Consider the following 24,172-nt stretch of genomic DNA (forward strand, 5'->3'; position numbering starts at 1 on the left):
ACAGTGGTTAAGAATCTGCCTGCCAATGCAGGGGACACGGGTTCAATCCCTGGTTGGGAAGATCCCACATGCCGCGGAGCAACTAAGCCCGTACGCCACAACTACTGAGCCTGCGCTCTAGAGCCCGCGAGCCACAACTACTGAAGCCCGCATGCCTGGAGCCCGTGCTCTGCAACAGGAGAAGCCACCGCAATGAGAAGACCGCACACTGCAACGAAGAGTAACCCCCGCTCTCCGCAACTAGAGAAAGCCCACGCATCAACGAGCACCCAACACAGCCAAAAATAAATAAATAAAATAAAAAAATTAAAAAAAAAAATGCACTTAAGGAAAGAGGCAGAATTACAGATTCTGCCCCAATTCTGAGAGAAAGGAGGCTGCAGAGATAGCCAAGGCCAACAGAGATCTACCTGAGGGCCACTCAAGGAAGAATTTTCTTTCTCTTGGTCAAAAGAAGGATAGAACTAAGACAGTGGCTGTATGATGGAGAAAGAAATCATGACAGACCAGAACAAAACCCACAAACCCAAACAGTCTTCGGATTAAAAAGAAGAATGAGATCATGGAATGCCTTAAGGGATTAATCTTTAAGCCTTGCTTTGCTGACCAAGGTCTCAAATATGTCATTATTTCCCCCCGTTTACATTTGTACTTAGTTTGCATCCTGAAATTCCCTTCCACAGTTGCACTGTATTTGAAAGGGTTTGCTTTGTCCACTGTGATGGACAGTCTAGAAAGGAGGGCCTGGTAAAAGAGTATGAAAGTCTGGACCACGGGATGAAGATGTTATAGCCCTTTACTCTGACCAAGTGGGGGATAAGAGAAACTTAACTTGGGATCTAGAAAATAGAGGGAGATAGAATCAGACTAAGGAGGAGTGGGGAAAGCCTATTCCCTTCCCACAGGCTTGAGTGGAATGTGGGATTTCATTTAGGGAAAGGCCATTGGTCCTCAAGAAAAACAAGACAAAGAAGTGGGGACCTAGCAAAAGACCAGTGCTAGGCTTTTGTACTCTCAGTATGGAGCTACAGTTGTATGATATTCTGTCTTCTCTTCTGTCCCAGCTTTAATGTACGGTGAAAGAAGATGGAAAAAGTTAAAATAAGGAAATAAGAAACAGAAGTTATGGTATATTCAGCTTCCACCTTTAGCCATCTCTTCCTTGTGTAAAATGACTCGAGAAGCTAGGAAGATGAACAAGAAAAATGTTTTCAAGTAAAGAAACGTGCTGGTAAAGCAAGATGGCCCAGTTCAGAGAGGGCATACATTCTAGTTGGCAGTGGAGAGAAAAACATAAGTGTTTGTTATCAAGTTTTCCCAACCCTAAAGCCATATGTCAGACCCAAAAGGACTGAAGATAAGAATTTAGAATAAATTAGAAAGAAACTTCAAAATCAATATTGAGGATGAGGGACTTCCCTGGTGATCCAGTGGTTAAGAATCCGTCTTGCAATGCAGGGGACGCCAGTTCGATCCCAGGTTGGGGAACTAAGATCCCACATGCCTCGGGGCAACTAAGCCCATGCCCTGCAATTACTGAGCCCATGCGCTCTGGAGCCCTTGCGCCACAAGTAGAGAGAAGCCTGTGCGCCGCAACGAAAAATCCTGCGTGCCACAACTAAGACCCGCCAAATAATAATATAAATAAATAGATATTTTAAAAACTACTGAGGATAAGATTAAGAGTCAGATTAGGTTGTGATTTGTAATGTTAATGAGTAGTGAGAAAAGTACCAATTTGACACAGAAATTTTTTTTTAAATCTTGGTTTACATGTTTCAATCTCAAAACACTGCATTTAACATTGCTGCTTTCCTTCTTTAAATTGCGGAGAAAACAGACTAGACTTGTATGCTTGTCTTTCTGTATTAACTACGTCTATCAATGGCTCAATAACCCAGGGGACAGTGCAGCCTAACTTTACTTTTGACTAGTGAAATAAAAACACTTAAAAGTGCACCTGAAACTAACACAACATTGTAAATCAACCATACTTCAATCAATCAATCAATCAAATATTTTCAAAAGAAAAAAAAACCACTTAGAAGTGTAATCTGAAAACCCAGACATATATCTCTTTAATGCCCTCAGGGCCTGTACTACAGGATAACCTACAGAAAAGATTGTTTTAAAACAAAATTTCTGCAGTACAGCATTATTTAAATTTTTTTATAATGTCCAAGATAGGCTCATTACTCAAATTCTGCTCTGTGGTATCAGGTAGTTCCAATATATGTGTAATCATGAAAAGGGACTGAAATGACTTCCATGATCATTTAGTTATTAATAACTGTTATACTCAGGACAAAACTAAGATCCCTGAGGTAACTTTTCTTTTTTAAGCCAAACAGTGTAGAAATGGCAATCTTAATATTGCACTTACAACTTTGTACTACAGATAAAATTAATTCTACAAATAAGCTACAAATGATATGAACTAGTCTGTTTAGGAGAAGACTACTGTTTCGAGATAATGCTATTTCTTCTCATTTTAGCTCTTTTCCCTTTGGGCATTTTGTTTTGTACTGGCATTATAAGGAAATGACACTCAAAGCAGTCATATTTCTAACTTCTTAGCAGCTACCACAAAATATTAGTAGGAGAGTTACTGGACTAGAAATAGCTTTTATATTATATGAATTTTAATTACTGATCTTATATCTGCCCCCAATGACCACAGACTACTGTGTAACCAGCTGCATAGAAATAAATGTCAATTCAGAAAGAACATTTAATCTCCAGTTACAAATTTTTACAATCCAAAAAAATCCGTCATATACAATTTTACTTTCAAAATAAAGAACAAATTATTCAAGACTAAAACGCAACCAAATGTTGAAAATCCATTGTGGATGTGGTATAGAGCTGTTCAACCATCATTACTGAAACAATAATCACTGACTAAAATTATAAATGCCGGGCTTCCCTGGTGGCGCAGTGGTTGAGAATCTGCCTGCCAATGCAGGGGACACGGGTTCGAGCCCTGGTCTGGGAAGATCCCACATGCCGTGGAGCAACTAAGCCCGTGCACCACAACTACTGAGTCTGCATGCCACAACTACTGAAGCCTGCGCACCTAGAGCCCGTCTTCTGCAACAAGAGAAGCCACTGCAACGAGAATCCTGTGCATCGCAACGAAGAGTAGCCCCCGCTCGCCACAACTAGAGGAAGCCCGCGCGCAGCAACAAAGACCCAACTCAGCCAAAAATAAATAAATAAAAGTTTAAAAAAATTTTTTAAAGTAAATAAATAAAATTGAACATACTGATTACATAACCTCTAAGTCATTCTTGTTGAATGAACTACATTGATGTTTCTCAATCACTTAAAAATTAATGTTCCTGACAACAATAACAAAAGTTTTAGGGCTTCCCTGGTGGCCCAGTGGTTGAGAATCCGCCTGCCAATGCAGGGAACACGGGTTCGAGCCCTGGCCTGGGAAGATCCCACATGCCGCGGAGCAACTAGGCCCGTGAGCCACAACTACTGAGCCTGCGCGTCTGGAGCCTGTGCTCCGCAACAAGAGAAGCCGCGACAGTGAAGAGGCCCGCACACCGCGATGAAGGGTGGCCCCCACTTGCTGCAACTAGAGAAAGCCCTCGCACAGAAACGAAGACCCAACACAGCCAAAAATAAATATAAAAATAAATAAATTAATTAAAAAGATTACTATAAAAAAAAAAGTTTTACACTCTTCTTACAGTTGGCATTATAATACTGAATATCCTTTTAAAAGCTATGCAGGTGCCTTCACCCATTTTGATACACTCCCATGGAAAAAATTCACTAAACATTCAAATAACATAATGTGGTTAAGTTACAGTCAATCTTTGTTAATCAAAGATTACTATATGACTCATCACTGTAATTACATTAATATTAACGACTCATTCACGCTATGACAACCTTAACAAAGGCTGTTACCGTGAACTGAAATGTCACTTAATGTTAAAAAGAGTCTTTCAAGTGGATGTCATAGCTTTTTTCTTCTTTTTTTTTTAATAGATCTTTATTGGAGTATAATTGCTTCACAATACCGTGTTAGTTTCTGTTGCACAACAAAGCGAATCAGCCATATGCATACACTTGTCCCCATATCCCCTCCCTCTTGAGATGTGATAGCTTTATATCCTAACGAGTGGTTTAGAATGTACAATATATTTGTATTTATTTTAGCAGTAGAAAGAAAGCAATGAAAAACATTCTAAAAATGACATTTGGAATGTATCTTCTATACCTGACAGGTAGATATAGTGCCAATGTCACTCTGTATATGAATTAGATAGAGGTCAGAGCTTTAATACTAGCAAAGGTGCCAGCTTTGATTGACCTAAGAGAGATTTTCTTTTTGCCTCAGAAATGATGGTACGTGGTAGTATAACAAGAGTGACCCTTGTAATGGAATTTAAGAAAAAACAATTATAATATACAAATGTGGACTCACTAGGTCAAAGGAAATATAGATGATACCCCAACTGGGGTCTAAAAAGGCATGACCAGAGAAATTGAAAGAAGTGGTAGCTCCGTGAAGACAGGAATTTTATCTATTTGGTTCACCAAGAGTAGGTATCTCAGGCACAAAGCAGGCATTAAAAAAATATTATTTTTGTTGAGAGAAGACAAATCTTAGAGAACTGTGGTAGGACATTGTCATGGCTCAGTACTAACACTCTTCCCTAGCTTTCTTCCCTTTCCCATCCCAGCAGAAAAGTTTTACTGCCCACTGTAACAATTCAGACGATACATGCTCACTGTGACAATTCCAACCATTCAAAAAAGATTTCATAAAGAGGAAAATTAGGATAAAATCACTCTAGAGCCTACCATCAAAAAATAACAACTTAAAGTACTGAACTAGTCCTTATTTAGGGACAATTGTTTCTGACCTTTTCCTATCTTAAACAACAGGGAGAAACACTACTGCATATACATCTTTGGCCACTTGTCTTACTATGATAAATTCTTAGACACAAGACTGCTAGATCAAAGGATGCACCCTTTCATAGTGCTTTTGACGCAAATTACCAAACTTCTCTCCAGAAAGGCTGTATCTTTTTATAGCCTGTGGAAGGTGTGGTCTTTCTTGTCCTCACCGCAATAACAACTTACACAAGAGTAGAAACGGGTATACAGAGGCCTGACCCGTAAGTGGAGAAAAAAGCATAGTCAGGGGCTACAGGAGAAGCATATTAATGAAGAAGAGAGGCAAAGACAAGTAAGACCTATCCTATTTTACTTCTCTACTTCCACTTGGCTCCAGAAAGTTGTATGTATTCCCATCTAAGAGTAGAAAAGACTAGAAGAGAAGAGGACAAAGAAGGAGACTTGTACTTACTTGTCTCAATCAACAGACATCATAAAAATACCTCTCTTGGATTATCTTATACTTATGTTTGTCCCCACTTATCTTGCCTACCCTCTTTTTTAGTTTACTTTTCCCCTGACACATAACCAGAGGCTATAAAATGGAAGCCTGAGTGGATGCAGCTGAATTGTGACTTGCTTGACTAAATCCACACAGTGTAGCAATTTTTAACATCTGAATGTCTTTAGAAGGGGCACATACACTCCAGTTCATCAGTCTCTACCATTTACCGTCTTAAATTTCAGCATCCCACCCAGAGAGATGCCTGCTTGGTCCTGGAGGCACTTGCATTTGCTACCTTTCACATAAAATAACCGAAAGAAATTCAAATATCATAAAGCCGTGGTTTGGCAGATACTATCTGTATCACTGAATAAGCCTGGAACTTAAGGCCAGTCTTAAAGAGTCTTTACTTCTTCCTAAACTCAGTATCAAGGGGAATCTTAAGCAACAAAGTAGGACACAGGTTATCAACTCTTAATTGCTACTTGACTTAACTTAGGCTTCGTTTTATTTTCCGAAAATCATCACATTTCTCCTGACACTGCAGGTACTTCAAGACCCAGAACCCTTAGCCCTTTTAGCACTGCTAATGAGGTACAACAACACAGCACAGTGGTTCATTAAGAGTAAGGCTCCTACTCACAGACACAGAAAACAAACTTATGGTCACCAAAGGGGAAGTAGGGGGAGGGATAAATCAGGAGTATGGGATTGACAGATACACACTACTATATATAAAACAGACAAACAGCAAGGACCTACTGTATAGCACAGGGAACTATATTCAGTATCTTGTAATAACCTATAATGTGTATAACCGCATCACTTTGCTGGATATCTGAAACTAACGCAATATTATAAATCACCTATACTTCAATTTAAAAAAAAATAAAAGTAAGGCTCTTAAAACAGACTATCTGATTCAACACCTGGACTGGCTAATTACTGGCTGTGAGACTTCAAGTAAGCTAACCTCTCTGTGCCTCAGTTACTTCATCTGTAAAATAAGGATAATAGCAGTAGTTACAATAGTAAGAACAGTGCCTGGCACAAAGTACACATAATATGTATACATGTGTGTATACTATTTTTATACACACAGAAAATACATACTGTGTGTGTGTATATATATATAATAAATATAGTATATATACTTCAATAAAAAAGGTTTAAATACACACACACACACACACACACACACACACACACACACACACACACAGAGACAGTCCTTGCTTTGAATGGTATAGTGTGAGGCCGTAAAAATGCCCGTAAAAGCTGAAACTATGCAAAGCAATCTTAATAATGGGAAAAATTATCATTGTTTCATGACCTTTAAAATTTGTCAAAACGTTAAAAACTCTCCGTTATAAAGGTATTGAGAAAAAACAGCAAAACTAATATTTATTAAGGACACTAAAACATTAGAAACATTGAAAAATGAAGTGTTTTATTTCTTTGAAAAACTTTTCAGGAGTCATTTGAACAGCGGTTGCCTTCTTCTCATCGTATGATTTAGGATACACAGTGAACATCTTTTCTATGCTTGGCAAACTGTTATCTTCCTCACTAAGTCTGGATAACTCAAGCGCCTGACAGCAAGGTATGTGACTGCCGAGGTCCTTTCAAAACCTAAGAGTCTGTGATATTAAAGACAGAACAGAATGAAGAAGGACATGAAGACTTACATTGTACTGATGATTAGCAACAGGTCTGTAATTGGTTGTCACAACTTTGTCTAGTTGCTGTGATAGCCTTACAGGTTTGGAAGATTCTTCTATTTGTAATCTGAAAAACAGAAGGCATTATTAACAAACTTACTTGTTTACTGGAGTGAAACCTGAGGAGTTGTTCCTGTAATTCTTCAAGACTAATACTTAATATATAAAGAAGATACATCAGTCTTAATACTTAATATATAAAGAAGATACATCAGTCTTAATACTTAATGTATAAAGAAGATACATCAGTCTTAATACTTCAAAAACACACTGAATATGGCAATAATGTAGAAACCAGACCATAAGCTAAACATACAAACCATATCATTTAATTCTACAACATCCTTCTAAACCTATACTTTACAGTCAAACTTTAAGATTTAAAACAAAGAAGCTAATCAGCTTTAAATTTCTGGAAAAAAAATTGCATGTAAAAATGAATTATCTTAAGTTATATGGTCTAAAACTAATCAAGGTATTAATCCAAAACTTCTGTTCATTTGATGAGATAGAAGTATGATAAAAAGATGACACATCAGCATTCAGGATCTAGTGGCTCGTAGCTGCTTTACTGGACAGTGCATATAAATAACATTTCCCTCAGCACAGAAATTTCTACTGGACAGCATTGGTTGTCCAACTGTAGGACCCCACCCATCTAAATTAAAATATAATTAAAAATATCACTTACGGAAAAAGAGCCATAAAATAAACCTATGACACTAGGTATAATATATTATAAATATATATATTCAAATAGCAATCTTAGGAGAATTTGTTTTGGACTAAATATTACCATATCCAGTGACTCACATTCAACCATTTATTTCTTATTTTAAAAATTAATTCTTTGGTATATGAGCACAGTAAATCTAAAAAATGTTTTAAGGGGGAAAATGGTGTAGCTTTCAAAATGAATATTTTTTTTTTCATCAAAGTGACTATTTTTTAAAGAACTAAAGGTACCACTGTACCTCTAGACTTCTCATCAGCAAGATATCAGAATACAAGAATATATTTAAAGTACTATAGGAAAAAAATTGCCAACCATGTTTGGCTAAATTATAATTGAAGAGTAAGAGTGAAATAAAAGTATTTTTGTACAAAGTTTATCATTCATAGATCCTCACTGAGAGACCCACTCAAGGATTCATTTCAGCAAAAAGTAAAATGAACCCAGACGGAACTACTGAGATGCAATGGTCACAGCAAAGAAACTGAGAACCATGTTATAAAATTACCTACTTGATAGAGACAAAAAAAAGAAGGTGGGTTTTTAAAGAAAATGGAACTTAACATGAAAGAATGGGAAGAAAGAGATCAGAATGAATGCATTTAAGATTTCCATATGCTTTCTAAATTTTCTGCAATAAGCATCTATCACTTTCATAATCAGAAAAGGAAGTATACTTTCTTAAAGGAAAAAGAAATATCATTTCTTAGTTTGAAAGCCATAAAAATGTTGGTCATTTAAAAATAATATATGTTGAACATCATATTACTTTCTTTTAATGGGACTTCAAATTCTTTAGTTCAACAGAACAGGAACTAAAAATTTTCGTTTAAAATTCCTTCAAAAGAGAAAAACAAATACTGTACGCTAACACATATATATGGAATCTAAAAAAAAAAAAAAAAGGTTCTGAAGAACCTAGGGGCAGGACAGGAATAAAGATACAGACGTAGAGAATGGACTTGAGGAGACGGGGAGTGGGAAGGGTAAACTGGGACAAAGTGAGAGTGGCATGGACATATATACACTACAAATGTAAAATAGATAGCTAGTGGGAAGCAGCCGCATAGCACAGGGAGATCAGCTCAGTGCTTTGTGACCACCTAGAGGGGTGGGATAGGGAGGGTGGGAGGGAGACGCAAGAGGGAGGAGATATGGGGATATATGTATATGTATAGCTGATTCGCTTTGTTATAAAGCAGAAACTAACACACCACTGTAAAGCAATTATACTCCAATAAAGACGTTAAAAAAATAAAATAAAATCCCTTCAAAGGCACAACTTGCAGTATAAAAAGTACCTGCTTTTATAACATTCTTATTATTTAATTACTTGGTTGGAGTTATTTCTCTGTTTATTTCTGCCTATTTTTAGGTATATAATACCAAATTCCTCAGAAGATATTAAATATCTACCAATTGCTTTTTTAATTTGAAAGCTATAAATACTACAGGTTTTATTTTTAACAATGATCCCCAAATTGAGTATAGCCATTTCTGTATTAAAATATAAATATTTTAATTTTTCCAATTATTCATAAATCCATATATATCCTTTAAATACATAAATTCATTATTTTATGAAGTATAAAAAAAGTACTTTAGAAATGTCTTTAGAAACTTACTGTATATGTAACCATAAATCATATGTAGTTTGTTACTTTGTTTTTCATGGGCCAATATGAACCAGGAAGAAGGCACTAGCTAGAGGTCTAGAAGGGAGATGTCCACCCAAAGATGGACTTGGGCTAACAATCCTTCAACGGCCTCTTAACTGTTCTTGGGTGACACATAAGCTCCTTTACATGACTGCATGTCCCTCTGGAATCAAGCCCCTGATATCTCTCCAGCTTAATCCACTGTTCTCCCACACCTGCATCCCCATGGCTGCAGCTGTGCCATGACCAGACTTTAGAAGGAGCCTCTTACAGGCAATCATCCAGCAAATGATTACTGGGTGCCTCTCTCTGTGAAGAAAAGACTTGATTAGTGGAAGACAAACATTAAACAAACGCTTATCTGTAACTGATTATCTGCAGGACTGAAGAGGGACAGGGGGTTGGTATTATGACAACTGACTGCGTGCTGCTATGAAGTAAAGATTAACTCCAAGATGTGCACTTGAGGGTAAGCTGGAGCAGGACAATCCAAGCTTATAAGAGGTGAGGCAAAAAAGACTGGGCAGAAATGACTCCTCCAAGCTGAGAAGACGTCTCAAAGTGACTAAGAGATAAACGTTTAGAGAGAAAAGAATGATTGAAGACCGATATAGGAATGTTTACAAAGAGGTAGAACTAAGCATGTGTAACTCCTTGAAAAAAGCAGGGGGTGGGGGGAACATAACCAAATGGCAACCTGTCTCTGAACACCTCTCTGTGCTCTAACCTTAGCCCCATCCCCTTAATGCAATCAGTTCTCAGGGGTTTGGCCTCTCTAAATGGTAATCTACCTGTTATGCTGCCACTAAATTATCTTTCCTGCTTCAATCACCTTGCTCCACAATTTGATCTTATGAGACATTCAAGGAGGGAGGCATGCGCTAGTCTCTTCCTTCTACATTAAATGATTGTTCCCATTACTTCACAATTTGAAAACTCCTTGGGGTTTCAGTTTGTTCAGGTAAGTGCATTTTTATAAACGGTAGCTTATTCTTGTCATGCTCTTCCACTAGAATTTATTTTCAGCCACTGCATCCTGATTCAGGTTCATGTGGCATACTTTCCTTTCTAATATAAAAGTTCTAAAAGCCAATTTCATCATCCATAGAGTGTCATGCCATTTTTATCCTCAAAGTATTTAATCTTTTAAATATATAAAGGAAAACACTGAATTAACCTTTTTAAAAATAAAAAGCTCACATTAAAATTTAACCTTTTTATTATACATTTAAAAGGTCAACTCTAAGGGTTTTGTTTTAATTAAAAGAGGATATCTTTATGATTCAAAACTCAAAAGGTGGGACTTCCCTGGTGGTGCAGGGGTTAAGAATCTGCCTGCCAATGCAGGGGACATGGGTTCGAGCCCTGGTCCAGGAAGATCCCACATGCCGCGGAGCAACTAAGCCTGTGCGCCACAACTACTGAGCCTCCGCTCTAGAGCCTGCGAGCCACAACGACTGAGCCAGCGTGCCACAACTACTGAAGCCCACATGCCTAGAGCCCATGCTCCACAACAAAAGAAGCCACAGCAATGAGAAGCCCACGCACCGCAACAAACAGTAGCCTCTGCTCACCGCAACTAGAGAAAGCCCACGCGCAGCAACGAAGACCCAATGCGGCCATAAATAAATAAATAGATTAAAACAAAACAAAACACCTCAAAAGGTTAATCTATGGACTGAAAATATAACATATTCTTAAAGAATTAAATCTTAAAATACTTTAATTAACCTGAGTAGTTTAAAATAATTTAGCAGGGTTCTTTACTTAACATTAAATAATTCATTTAACATTATCTCATGAAGTGTCAGAACAATTTGCAACTCCACTTCATCACTGAACAAAGCACCAAATTAAACATCACTGACCTCAACATGCCTTCAAAGTCAAAATGAGGTTTAAAACTAGGCTTGTACAAAATAATATAATTTGGAAATATTTGGTTTGTACAACTGAACAGCAAACTACACACAGAGGTTTTATGCTGGACTGGGAGGAAGCTAAAAGTTTTACTGTCCCAACCATTTACAAAATTGGGTCTCAACTTTCTCAGAAAATTTTAAAACATGGTGTTATTTTCAAGAAGTAATAGAAAAATATTACTATGTGATCATTTAGACACAGTTAGGCCCTGTTTTACAAACCATTAAAAAAAAATACGTGTTGCTAATTATTACCATCATTTCAGGACAATTTAGAATACACATTCACATTCTGAGAAGACTAGGACTCAATGAATTACCAGTCTTTCTAGAATTATTATTTAAAGAGTCAGTTTTAAGTATGGAGGTTCCTTAAAAAACTAAAAATAGAACTACCATACGACCCAGCAATCCCACTACTGGGCATATACCCTGAGAAAACCATAATTCAAAAAGAGTCATGTACCAAAATGTTCATTGCAGCTCTATTTACAATAGCCAGGACATGGAAGCAACCTAAGTGTCCATCATCGGATGAATGGATAAAGAAGATGTGGCACATATATACAATGGAATATTACTCAGCCATAAAAAGAAATGAAATGGAGGTACTTGTAATGAGGTGGATGGAGTTAGAGTCTGTCATACAGAGTGAAGTAAGTCAGAAAGAGAAAAACAAATACAGTATGCTAACACATATATATGGAATCTAAGGGAAAAAAAAAAAAAAAAAAAGGTCATGAAGAACCTAGTGGCAAGATGGGAATAAAGACACAGACCTACTAAAGAATGGACTTGAGGATATGGGGAGGGGGAGGGGTGAGATGTGACAGGGTGAGAGAGTGTCATGGACATATATACACTACCAAATGTAAAATAGATAGCTAGTGGGAAGCAGCCGCATAGCACAGGGAGATCAGCTCAGTGCTTTGTGACCGCCCTGGGGGGGTGGGATGGGGAGGGTGGGAGGGAGGGAGATGCAGGAGGGAGGAGATATGGGAACGTGTGTATATGAGTAGCTGATTCACTTTGTTATAAAGCAGAAACTAACACACCATTGTGAAGCAATTATACTTCAATAAAGATGTTTAAAAAATAAAAAAATAGTCAGTTTTATCTCTCATTTTTTCCCATCAAAGAAAAAGCTCAAGGGCTACATGACCCAAGAGCTTAAACACTAATAAAACGACAACTATAACAAATAACAGACATTTAAAGCACTTACTATGTTGCTAGAAACTGTGTTAAAAGCTTCACCTACATCTTCTCAATCTTGCTTTCTCCTTATAGGAGGCAAAACAGAACTGGAACTCAGATTTTTTTTTTTTAACCCAAAGGTTCAAGCAGTTAATCTATATAGTCCCTAAAAGGCCATATAATAGAAGAACATCTCTAATTAAAAGCTTATTGAGTTTAGATCAAAATAAGTAATTCTCTTATAATAACTATAAATGGAATATAACCTTTAAAAATTGTGAATCACTTTGTTGTACACCTGAAACTTACATAATACTGTATATCAATTATATCTCAAAAAAAACTTAATTCTCCTTGATGCTCATCAACCTGCCTTCAACTAGCCTAATTCCACACACACACACACACACACACACACACACACAGAAAGAAGAGCACATTCTCCTTTATAACACTGAAAAATATATTCCTATTAAGTCAGTGTCACTAGTCACTAGGCTATAATCATGGTGCATAATCACCCTTATTAAAGTTACTTAAAGATCTTCATTATACTTTATTAAGATTTATGCACTACAGTGGGAATTCAATTCTCAAATTATTTAGTATATTTTGAAAATATAAAATTCATTAAAAAAAGTAACATAAACATCCCCAAATATTTTAAAGTATGAACACTGGTAAGATCTAACAAAACAGAAAAAAGCCAAATTCTACTGCTCTAAGCTGTTGGCAGATTGGGGAAAAGAAGTCTACAAATTTTAGTCAATAGATCTTTTGTTTACCTCACTGCTACATATAATGCTTCTTATGTAAAAGTAACTCAAAAATATTGGCTAAGCAAATGAACAAATGACCTTTATTGGACACCTTTTTTAGATCACAAAGGAAAAGGTTGAATCCCATATTAACAAGTTTCCCAATAATGCCTGACTTTATGCATATAGACTATTCTCCTGCCTAAGCAAAATACCCTAAGTAATATTGCCTTGCTAATCTGGTTATTAACTATAGAGTTAAACAACTACAAAAACACTGAATTACAAATGTTTCCATCAGCAGCTGCCAATGTAGGAGTCATTTTATAATGTAAATATAATTATTTTAGCATTCATCTATCCTTTGTGCTCTAGCTGTGTTTGATTGCAATTTATGCTATTCTTAAAATGACAGGTTTCACAAAAGAAGGTAAATTTTCTTAAGATGCTGATTTCATTTTTGAAAGGGAGAGAGTAAAAAGCAGTGAAGGAGGTAAACCGTGCCTCCCAAGGGGGAGAAGGAGGCTGACGTTTGCCAGGTGAGAGAGAAAAGTCTCTGGGCAAGGAGAAGCAGGAACAGCCCGGAGCGCTGGGACTGCTTGTGAAAACACCCACTGGGCCCTAAGTCAGATAACAAAGACAAGTTTCAGAAGAAGGCCCAGCTTGGGAGCAGGTGGACAGAAGGCTGGGAGAAAGGCCAGGTGAGGGAATAACCAGGTGTATGCTGAGCTGATTTACTAATACAAAAAGGTTCTGATGATGCCTAGTTTTAAGATAGTACATTTATAGGAAGCTTCAGTAGGACAGAGAGCTTCTCAGAGGAATAGTAATAGTAAAACATTTTAGTCTATTAGAATGTGGATTTGAAAAAATTTTAGCACTTGCAGTTGACGAGTAATCAAATATACCCTTACATGGCAGGACTACTAGAAGGATTACAGATGGTAAATATTAAAATTAAGTATCTCTTAGAAATATTTGTTAATTATTTGTAAGCTTCATGAAAACAGGGACCTTGCTCATATCCCTACGGCCTAGAATGGGCATGCAATATAAACGTGGTAAGTGAGGAAAAAAAGGATGAGAAGAAGAAAGGTTTTAGGCTGCATTTAATCAGAGATTGTAATTTGGATGTAAAATCATAAGACTTACAGTGATATATGCTAACATTTAGATCTGGCATTTAAGAGAAGAGACTGTAAAATATATTAAGGTTTAATGTTCACTCTGTAGGAAACACTCAATAAAGGGAAAAACTCCATTATCTGCTTGCACTGTCCAATACAGTAGCCACTAGCAACATGCAACTCTTTAAATTAATTTAAATTAAAACCTCAGTTCCTTAGGCACACCAGCCACATTAAGTGTTCAACAGCCACATGTGGCTGCCATACTGGACAATACAGGTAAAGAACACTTCTATCATTGCAGGAAGTTCTACTGGATAGCGCAAGAGAATCGCAAATGCAAATGTCTACAGGGGCCTGTCAAGTAAAGGGGAAAGTAACAGGGAGAGGTGAGGGCTGTGGTGAACTGGAAACAGAGCACAAGCTCCACCCCAAGTGGGCAACTAGTCCTCAGCACCAGGTTACTCTGCAGGAGCGTAAGACTGCTATTACCAGGTTGCCTAATTATTCAAGAAAATGCAGAGTCAGATTTTTACGTGAAATCATTCATTAGACACTGCCAACTAATTCAATTTTTTAAAAAGGGCAATCCTCCTCCCCCAAAACAAAACAAAAACCCCCTCAAAACCAAAAAACACATACACTAGCTATACCAGGCCTCCAGTTAGCAGTCCTCTGATCCGTATATCTATATCCCAGGGGTTTTGTTTTTTGTTTTAAGCAAAGCAGCAGCAAAGATCTAAGAATTATAACTAGAACTAAGAAAGCCATGACACAAGTGCGTCATAAACACTGGCATCAAAACTACACAATTTTGTTGAAGGACCTGCAATTCCCTGCACCTCCAATCCCATGCTGCCATCCTGAGACCCATGAGCTGGCTGACGGACTCTCCTAGATTGCTCTTAGGAGAGGGCATTTTAGCTCGTGCTCAAACAGTCAAAAAATATCTCCCGCATAATACAGAATTTTGATCATTTTTGGCTTTTTATAAAACTAGCAATTTCATATGATTCAACCTAACAGCTCCCTCTTTTTTTCCTTCTCCCTATGATTGTCTTTTTTTAAAATTTTATTGAAGTATAGTTGATTTACAATGTTGTGTTAATTTCTGTTGTACAGCAAAGTGACTCAGTTACAGATATATATACATATATATTCTTTTTCATATTCTTTTCCATTATGGTTTATCACAGGATACTGAATATAGTTCACTGTGCTACCCAGTAGGACCTTGTTGCTTATCCATCCTATGTATACTAGTTGGCATCTGCTAACCCCTAACTCCCAATCCTCCCCCCGCCCGCCACCCCCCACAGGCAACCACAAGTCTGTTCTCTAGGTCGGTGAGTCCTAACAGCTCCCTCTTAATGAAAGACTTAACGCTGAGTTGAATTCTTCTACATGAGAGTAATATAATTCAAATCACTAATTAAGCCCCAGCATGAGGGTGACTTGCCCATGATCATACAGCTTGTCAGAAAGGGAAAAAAATTCAAGATTCCTTGTCCAGTGCTCTTATATCACTGCATCTTAAACATAATGAAGCAATCCAGATGTCTTTTCAAGTTGGTAAACATATACTATCTCAATTTAAAATATTTATAGCTATTTAAGAAAATATATTATGTCCAAAACGTGTCCATTACATTAGCTAGCAAGGTGTTCGGAAGGGACCTACATCTGGCGAGGGAATGATAATTCACAATGGACCTTGTTTTCTCCTAGATTCGTTAGAAACAACAGCCATCCGCAAGTTTTTGGTATGTGTTGGGTAAGGTAAAATAAATGACAGTGTAATGAAGACATTTTATGTGTCTTGGTTTAATTTTTGCCTAATTTTTTGTTTTTCACCAAAACACTGTAAGACTGTCAATCAAATTTTCACTTCTCCAGGAAGAGCATATATCACCAACATTCCAGAGAGTATCTATTTACCTAATCTGTTAGCTAAACAACACAGAATCTCCACTCAACAGTCCAAAATATAAATATCTTACCTGATGGCCAGAACATTTTTACTATCTTATGTAGTTTCCTTTTCTCTCATAGTCCTTCCTTATGTAATTTACTTATTATCTTGAACTTGAAGGCATCTTCAGTTGATCCCTTTAGCCTAAGCAGTAGCATTACTTCCCAGTCACCAGTGCTCTGGTTGCATGCAAGTACTACAGATGTCCAAATGGGAGGAAGTGGGTCAGGAAGACAGCACATGCAACTGGTTCGTAGGAGTCTGGGAAGCAACAAGGTATCTAAGGTTTGCACTGCCCGGAGATTTTGTTCAAATAATTATAAACTTTGGTCACTTGAAACTTTTTCTTTGCAATGTGTTTTTTCTTTAGTCCAAGTAAGGCATGACTTCTTATATCATCTCATGAAAGCAAATTGTTTTTTACCTTAGAAAGTTGTGATTTCAGAGTAAGAGTGTGTGTGATAGGGAAGGGGAAAAAGGGGGGGACAGGTGAAGGGGGGGGCAGAAGGAAGCAACAGCATTTGATGTAAGAAACCCTTTACTGCTTATGCTTTTCCTGTTAATCAAATACCCTAGTCAACATTTTGGTACAGGCACAAAGCAGAAACACATGAGGAAAAAAGCTTAGCTAATCAGGGACCATTTACTGTTTCTCAATAGATGTCCAACTAGCTACTCTTTTTATGCTAGAAATGAAATTACCCTAAACTCCAATGGATGATGAATGACAAAAATACTTGTTTCATTTTTAAGAACTTTTCATTTTATTTCCCTTCTCCATACTCCAAGAAAAGTAAAAAGCCTAAATAATTTGGGGGCTTCCCTGGTGGCGCAGTGGTTGAGAATCTGCCTGCCAATGCAGGGGACACGGGTTCGAGCCCCAGTCTGGGAAGATCCCACATGCCGCGGAGCAACTAAGCCCGTGCGCCACAACTACTGAGCCTGTGCTCTAGAGAGCCTGCATGCCACAACTACTGAGCCCACGTGCCACAACTACTGAAGCCCGCACTCCACAACAAGAGAAGACACCACAATGAGAAGACCGTGCACTGCAACGAAGAGTAGCCCCTGCTCGCCGCAACTACAGAAAGCCCACGCACAGCAATGAAGACCCAACGCAGCCAAAAAAAAAGAAAAAAAAAAAAATTTGGTATGATTCCCAGGGTGGCGGGTAAAAGCTTATCTATCAAAAGGACTAGGAACCATATTTATAACTCAATACAGTCGGGTCCTCCATATCTGAGGATGCAAAACACATGGATAACAAGGTCCAGTTGTATTATACCATTTTGCATAAGGAACTTGCACATCTGTGAATTTTGGTGTCTGCAGGGGGTCCTGGAACCAATGTCCCATGGATACCCAGGGATGACTGTTTTCAAAAAGGCAACAAAGAAATACCTTTTGTATTCAGAGTCATGCTGATAATTTCCCATTTAAAAAAAAGTCAGAGATTAAAGCAAACCTATGGCACACAGAACGACTCTGAACAATGCTTAGTTTAGAAAGAATGTACCATATCATGGTATGGCAGGGTCTGAACCCAGACTCCGGTTTTAAGGTCCAGCTCTACTATTAGGTGTTACCTTGGTCAACTTAGTCATCTCTTCAACACCTTGGTGCTCTCATGGGAAAAAATGAGAATTATAACAACAGAAATAAGTGAGATAATCTTTACAAAACACTTAATAAATGGCCTGTCCCATGGTACGCATTCAGTACATTTTATTATTATTTTACTGACTGTAATCACTTCAGTAGCCACACTAAACAGAAATGTATGGAAGTTATTTGAATAAACATAACTTTTAATAATTATCTGCTTCACCGATTAGATTTATGGAATCTGTGTTCATCCTTTACCCTGATGGGGGATATTTGGCTACATCAGATAAAAAGCACTTTCTTTGATCTCCTTTGACATTTTCAAGGATAAGAAAATTTCTTTCCAAATGCCATTCAGCTGCAGGTAAAATGTGTAATGCTCATGGAAGTGCTAATTAGAACTAATTATAATTTAACCACAGCAATATGGTAGCTTACAGTTTTGGGTAACTGTTAATATATCAGATTTTTAAAATTTACTGAATTTTAGATGTAGTCAAAATATTTTTGGAGTTAATCCTTAGGGCATTCAAATCAATCTCTCATATATGACCTTCAACCATTAGTGACCAGAACATGAGTTTGAGTTTAACAAAAGTAGAAAAATGCATTTGAGCAGAACATCTTAAGTTATGCAGATACCTCACAACCATTTTAAAACTAAATATTAGTTTCAAAAATATCTTTCCCCATCTTCCTCATCATATTAAAGCATGATTCAAGGAGGTTATGTAAATATTTTTCTTCCCAGGAGACAGGGTCACCTCCAGACAAACTGCATAGTGGGTGCAACTGAACGAAGTAACTGTTTTATTCCTCTCCTTCCCTTTATTGTGGATATCTATTTCACTTAGGTGAGTGGCCCTATTTTTCCACTTCCTGGACCTTTTTAGTCCTTGATTTTCTCTAGGTTTTTCTAGGACCCCTTGATTTTCTCTAGGTTTTCTAAATAGCTCTAGATTATTTCATACACATTATTGTACCTCATGGGCCAAAGAGGCTAATGCCTTCAGGAAACATTAAACAATAATACTTGGGCCCCTTTCTGCCCATAATCGCTAAGGAGTAGTTTAGAATTTTATATCCAACATTTATCCACACTCACCCGCGTACACTTTTGTGTGAGGCAGATCCATTTAGACGGTGTTCAGAGATCTTCTTGACATCACCGTTTCACTCATGCCACTCAGATTTCACCACCCATCTCTTCTCCCAGATCACTTTCATCAACAGGAGGCGGGTGGTTGCCTAAGTACTAATTCTAGGGGCTGCTGCTGCCTGAACTCTCCTGCCCAGCTCAGGAACTGACTCCTGCCTTCTGTTTCCCTGTGGAGTCCCCATGAACGACAAGAGCCCACAGAATCCCACGGGGACGTGTGACTCAGAGGACGATGGGATGAGAGAATTGCGGGCCAGACAGTCACTGTGGCAGCTCAGCGTGGTGTACTGGGGGTTGCCAAGCCCTTGAATAGTCTCAAATCACATCATACACATCTTGTTAAAAACACTTTAATAATCAAGTATTTAATAAACAGAATGCAAAAGCCTTTTCTTTTCATCAAGGATTGAAATGTATTCATTAATTTTAAGTTGAATTTGGTTTTGAGAGCTTAAAGTCTCACACAGGTTCTACCTTTGTGGATAAAATTCTTTAAAAATTAAAAGAAAAACTGCTAGAAGTTACCATTAATACAATAAAATTAACTCAGTTTCATAGCAGAAACACTAATGCTCATATGTTCACCACATTGATAAAGTGCTGAGAGCAGTTATTACACTAAGGTTTTCTATTTTCACAATTTTGTCAGTTCATGTTGCCAGCACTCTCAAGAGACATTCAATCCCCACTTTTTTAAGCTCCTAAAACCTACCCACTGACTGATAAATAGGCTTCTGGTTTGGTATTATTTGGTGGGGAATTGTGAACACTGACATGACCTGGCCAACATGCAAATTTTCTCTTATATAGAGCCTATGGATAGATTTATTAAGAACTGAGGGACTTCCCTGGTGGCACAGTGGTTAGGAATCCGCCTGCCAATGCAGGGGACACGGGTTCGATCCCTGGTCCGGGAAGATCCCACATGCTGCGGAGCAACTAAGCCCGTGCACCACAACTGCTGAGCCTGTGCTCTAGAGCCCGCGAGCCACTACTGAGCCCACGTGCCACAGCTACTGAAGCCCGCGCACCTAGAGCCTGTGCTCCGCAACAAGAGAAGCCACCGCAATGAGAAGCCCGCGCAAAGCAACAAAGAGTAGCCCCCGCTCGCTGCAACTAGAGAAAGCCCGCACGCAACAATGAAGACCCAATGCAGCCAAAAATAAATAAATAAATACTTATTAAAAAAAAAAAAAAAAGAATATATCATTTTATGAGTTTAATAAAATAATTTTTCTTGCTATTAGTAGAGGGAAGAAGGCATTATAGAAATGCTTCAGTCTGCTTTTTCTAAATACATAAAACACTACCTGGTTCAATTCAAATCTAGGTTTTTTACAGCTGGTCTTAGTACAAAGACAATAAATTTAGCATATAGGAAAACGGTTTCTAAACAAGATGTGGGCAAAAATAGTATTGATGCTTTATGGATTTAGACTCTATGTGTCATTTTACTTGCATTACTAGCTCTATTTAAAAGTAGCTTTACCTTTTAGTCACCTATTTTATAGCCTATTAACTCCTATAAAACATTAGGGATATCAGGCTATTCTTCATGTAGCTTTGGTTAGTCATAGAATGACTACTATTATGGGCCCCAAACAAATGTATAAAAACATTTCCTGCATCATCAACATGCACGGATGATACAAGTTATTACACAGGCTATTTATATGGACAAAATCCACTTTATTTTGTTAATGTGTTGATATGATGATCTGGGTCATTAATCTTTGTAAATGTTGCTTTGGTAGACATCCTGAATGAGGCTGAATAGCAGTAAGAAAGCATAAACTCCTACGTTATTTTTTCCAGTTGTGGTCATGGTTTCATACCAAGCTCTTTCACCCAGTTCCTTCTAGTGTTACTAGCTAAAGGCGAGGGCAAAATCTGTGTCCGTGGAACAATCCAAGGTAACATGATCAAATAGCAACTGCCAATACAACCTTGGTCTCCTCGTGAATCCATTCAGTAACTGAGTTAGGCAGGAAAAGGTGAAAAAAATATGTATGTATATGTACATATATATATATTTGAATAAACACATTCTAAAACATGCCCATGTTTCTTCAGGTTCAATATTCAGAGCCAAGAAAGAAATTAGTAAGGATTTGAGCTTGCTGCATTTTTATACAGATCAAAATGAGATTATAGATGACTAAAGGGAAGTGGGCATCTGTGGGTTTCACTCACTCATTCGCAAGGTAGGGGTTAAAGTATAGAGCGTGTTTGATAAAAGCAATTTAGGTGTGAAATGAACTTGGTGGTTTAAAGTGAGCTTTTACATATTTTAAAACAGATGGTACAGCAATAATTTTTTATCATTTAAGATGAGATCAGATTCTTGAAACTGTGAACTCTATCACAACAAACAGGCTACACTGTCTTCTCCAAATAATGTATATTAGAGAATGTGTATTTTCTGCAAGGTACATGTTTATGCTATGTGAAATCTGAAGAAAACACATTTTAAAAATGAAAATAGATTTATGTAACTTAGTTTCAGTGGTGACTGAAGGAACTTAGAGTGGGTGTGTAGGAAGGGAATTATTCGAATGAGGTAATGCAGTTCAAAGAAGCTGACCTAACAGAAATCAGACAATAAAACACTGGAAAAATTACTGTGATGAGAAGTACTTTCCAATTTTCACATTTATTATACTGTAGCTTGAATGCTTATAACCAGAATTATTTAAAATGGTTTAAAGCTAAGCATCCAAGATTATCAAGCAGCCCCAACTGCTAACCTCTGATCACTTTCTTTTACTCCTAAAAATATTTAGGTTAGGGATTTAATAAGCTGCTTATGATGATGGATGCAATGTTTCTCTAGCCAGTCCCTGTGATATATACTGCAAGTATGAATCATTCTTCCAAATTAAAATGTCTATGATCCTATGACTACGTGATGGGTGCCAAGAGAATACAACAGTGGAATCAAACAACTTCTATTCAGCAAATTTAAAAATACCGTTCTGCAAATTTCCAGTTGCCTCTGAGTAGAAATCAGAAATATTAGCCGCATATCATGTCAAACTGTAAGAAGCTCCCCAGGCGTACACGAACCAAGACACTGTTGCTATGGTGACTAAGCAAATACAGCAAATGGCTACTTCATTAGTGACTCCATGAAACTATAAATGCTGGAATAATAGATGGGAAATATCTGGCAGGATGTGGCCATCAATGTGGGCTGGAATTCAGAGAGAATTTTTGAAAAAATGAGGTAAATTTTAATATGTTGTTTTAGCAACCTTTGAAAAATTAAAAAGTGAGATTAATTAGCACCAAATGAAGCCGGGGGGAAAATCAGAGGAGTGGTTAGGTTCAAGAGAGAGTGCTCTGTTTAGGACCAGCTGCTGTGGTACTGATATTAAAGAGTGAGAGACACTTAGACTATCATTTAGGACGGCAAAGGGAGAAAGAAGGACTCCCTATTGACTCACTGCTTCAGACTTTCCATTGTGAATGGGGTTCCAGGCCATATGGTCTCACTTTCTCCCTATCAAGAAGATGAATAGAGGGGTGAGAAAGAATATTTTTGCCTATGTTTCAACTTTGAAGAATTTAAACTTTACGTTCAAGAATGAAAATAAAAGCTGGATATGAACTTCTGTAACACAGTTACAAAAGATTAACGCTAGAATTAGATTTATCTCAAATTATCCAGCATTCCACATACTCTTACTTAATCTTATAAAAACAAAGGCTGGAAACGAAAAAAACCCAAATGTTTTTGTCTTTTCCTCATGAATTTACATGGCCTCTAAGAACTTTTAACTGCCACTATATAGGAACTAACTAAAGACATGTTTATATTTTAGTATCTTCTAAATTCTAGTGACATAAATAATATGTTATATTAATATATCATATTATGTTTGTTACATAAATGATGTTAGTTATATCCTGACCTTTATTTTAAATTAAAACTTTTTTTATTGAAGTATAGTTGATGTACAATATTATGTAAGCTACAGGTATATGATATAGTGATTCACAATTTTTAAAGGCTATACTCCATTTATAGTTATTATAAAATACTGGGTATATTCCCCTTGTCGTACAACATATCCTTGCGGCTTATTTTATACCTAACAGTTTGTATCTCTTACTCTCCTACCCCTATATTGACCCTCTCCCTTGCCCTTTCCCCACAAGTAACCACTAGTTTGTTCTCTATATCTGTAAGTATGCTTCTTTTTTGTTATATTCACTAGTTTGTTGTAATTTTTAGCTTCCACATGTAAGTGATATCATACAGTCTTTCTCTATCTGACTTATTTCACTTAGCATAATGCCCTCCAAGTCCTTCCAAGTTGCTGCAAATGGCGAATTTTCATTTTTTTTTATGGCTGACTTCTAATAAATACTAGGCAATGCTATGCTTGTTTTTATCCTTGTTTTGATTGGTGTAAACATAAAAGTGTAAAAGCCACACTTACTAGATACCTCAATTTATCCTCCCAGATTTCGATTAGGACTTTCTAATCCTGTCCTATTTAGCCCAGTGACTTGTGCACACTACACCACAGCAGACTCTGCCCTTACTTTCTACTTGAATGGCTTTTTCATCAGCATTGCTCAAGACACACAAATTAGATTGGAATCACCTTTTTATGCCAAACTAAGCTATCAGGAATCAGTTGTTAAAACACGGGAACTACAGCAAAGGATTCACTGTAAAATGAAGATGAATTCTGGCAGCAATATGGAGAATGAAGCAGGGTAAGGAGAGACTGGTGTCAGGGAGAACAATAAACAAGAGATGAAGAGAAGCTACACAGTACCAGTGAGTGGAAGGGCAGAGCAGCATGTGAGTACAGTTAAGTGTACATATGATACTGAATTCAAGAGGGTTCTGCAGACCTAACATAACCTAGGCCCAGTGTCAGGTACTGGAGGAGAAACAAATATGAAAAAGCTACCAGCTGTTGGAGGAGTAGGCAAGA

The 24,172-nt window shown here is 37.4% G+C and overlaps 1 protein-coding gene across 1 annotated transcript in view; it reads right to left on the reverse strand.

The window, feature by feature from the left end:
- GTF2F2 (general transcription factor IIF subunit 2) overlaps nucleotides 1-24,172 on the reverse strand; it is a 144,833-nt gene that overhangs the window by 17,983 nt on the left and 102,678 nt on the right. Inside the window, exon 6 of the mRNA XM_068526810.1 lies at nucleotides 7,057-7,156. Within this exon, the coding sequence (XP_068382911.1) occupies nucleotides 7,057-7,156 (100 nt within the window). The remainder of the gene's footprint in view (nucleotides 1-7,056; nucleotides 7,157-24,172) is intronic.

The sequence above is a fragment of the Eschrichtius robustus genome, chromosome 18 (assembly GCF_028021215.1).
Source record: "Eschrichtius robustus isolate mEscRob2 chromosome 18, mEscRob2.pri, whole genome shotgun sequence".
Lineage (NCBI taxonomy): Eukaryota > Metazoa > Chordata > Mammalia > Artiodactyla > Eschrichtiidae > Eschrichtius > Eschrichtius robustus.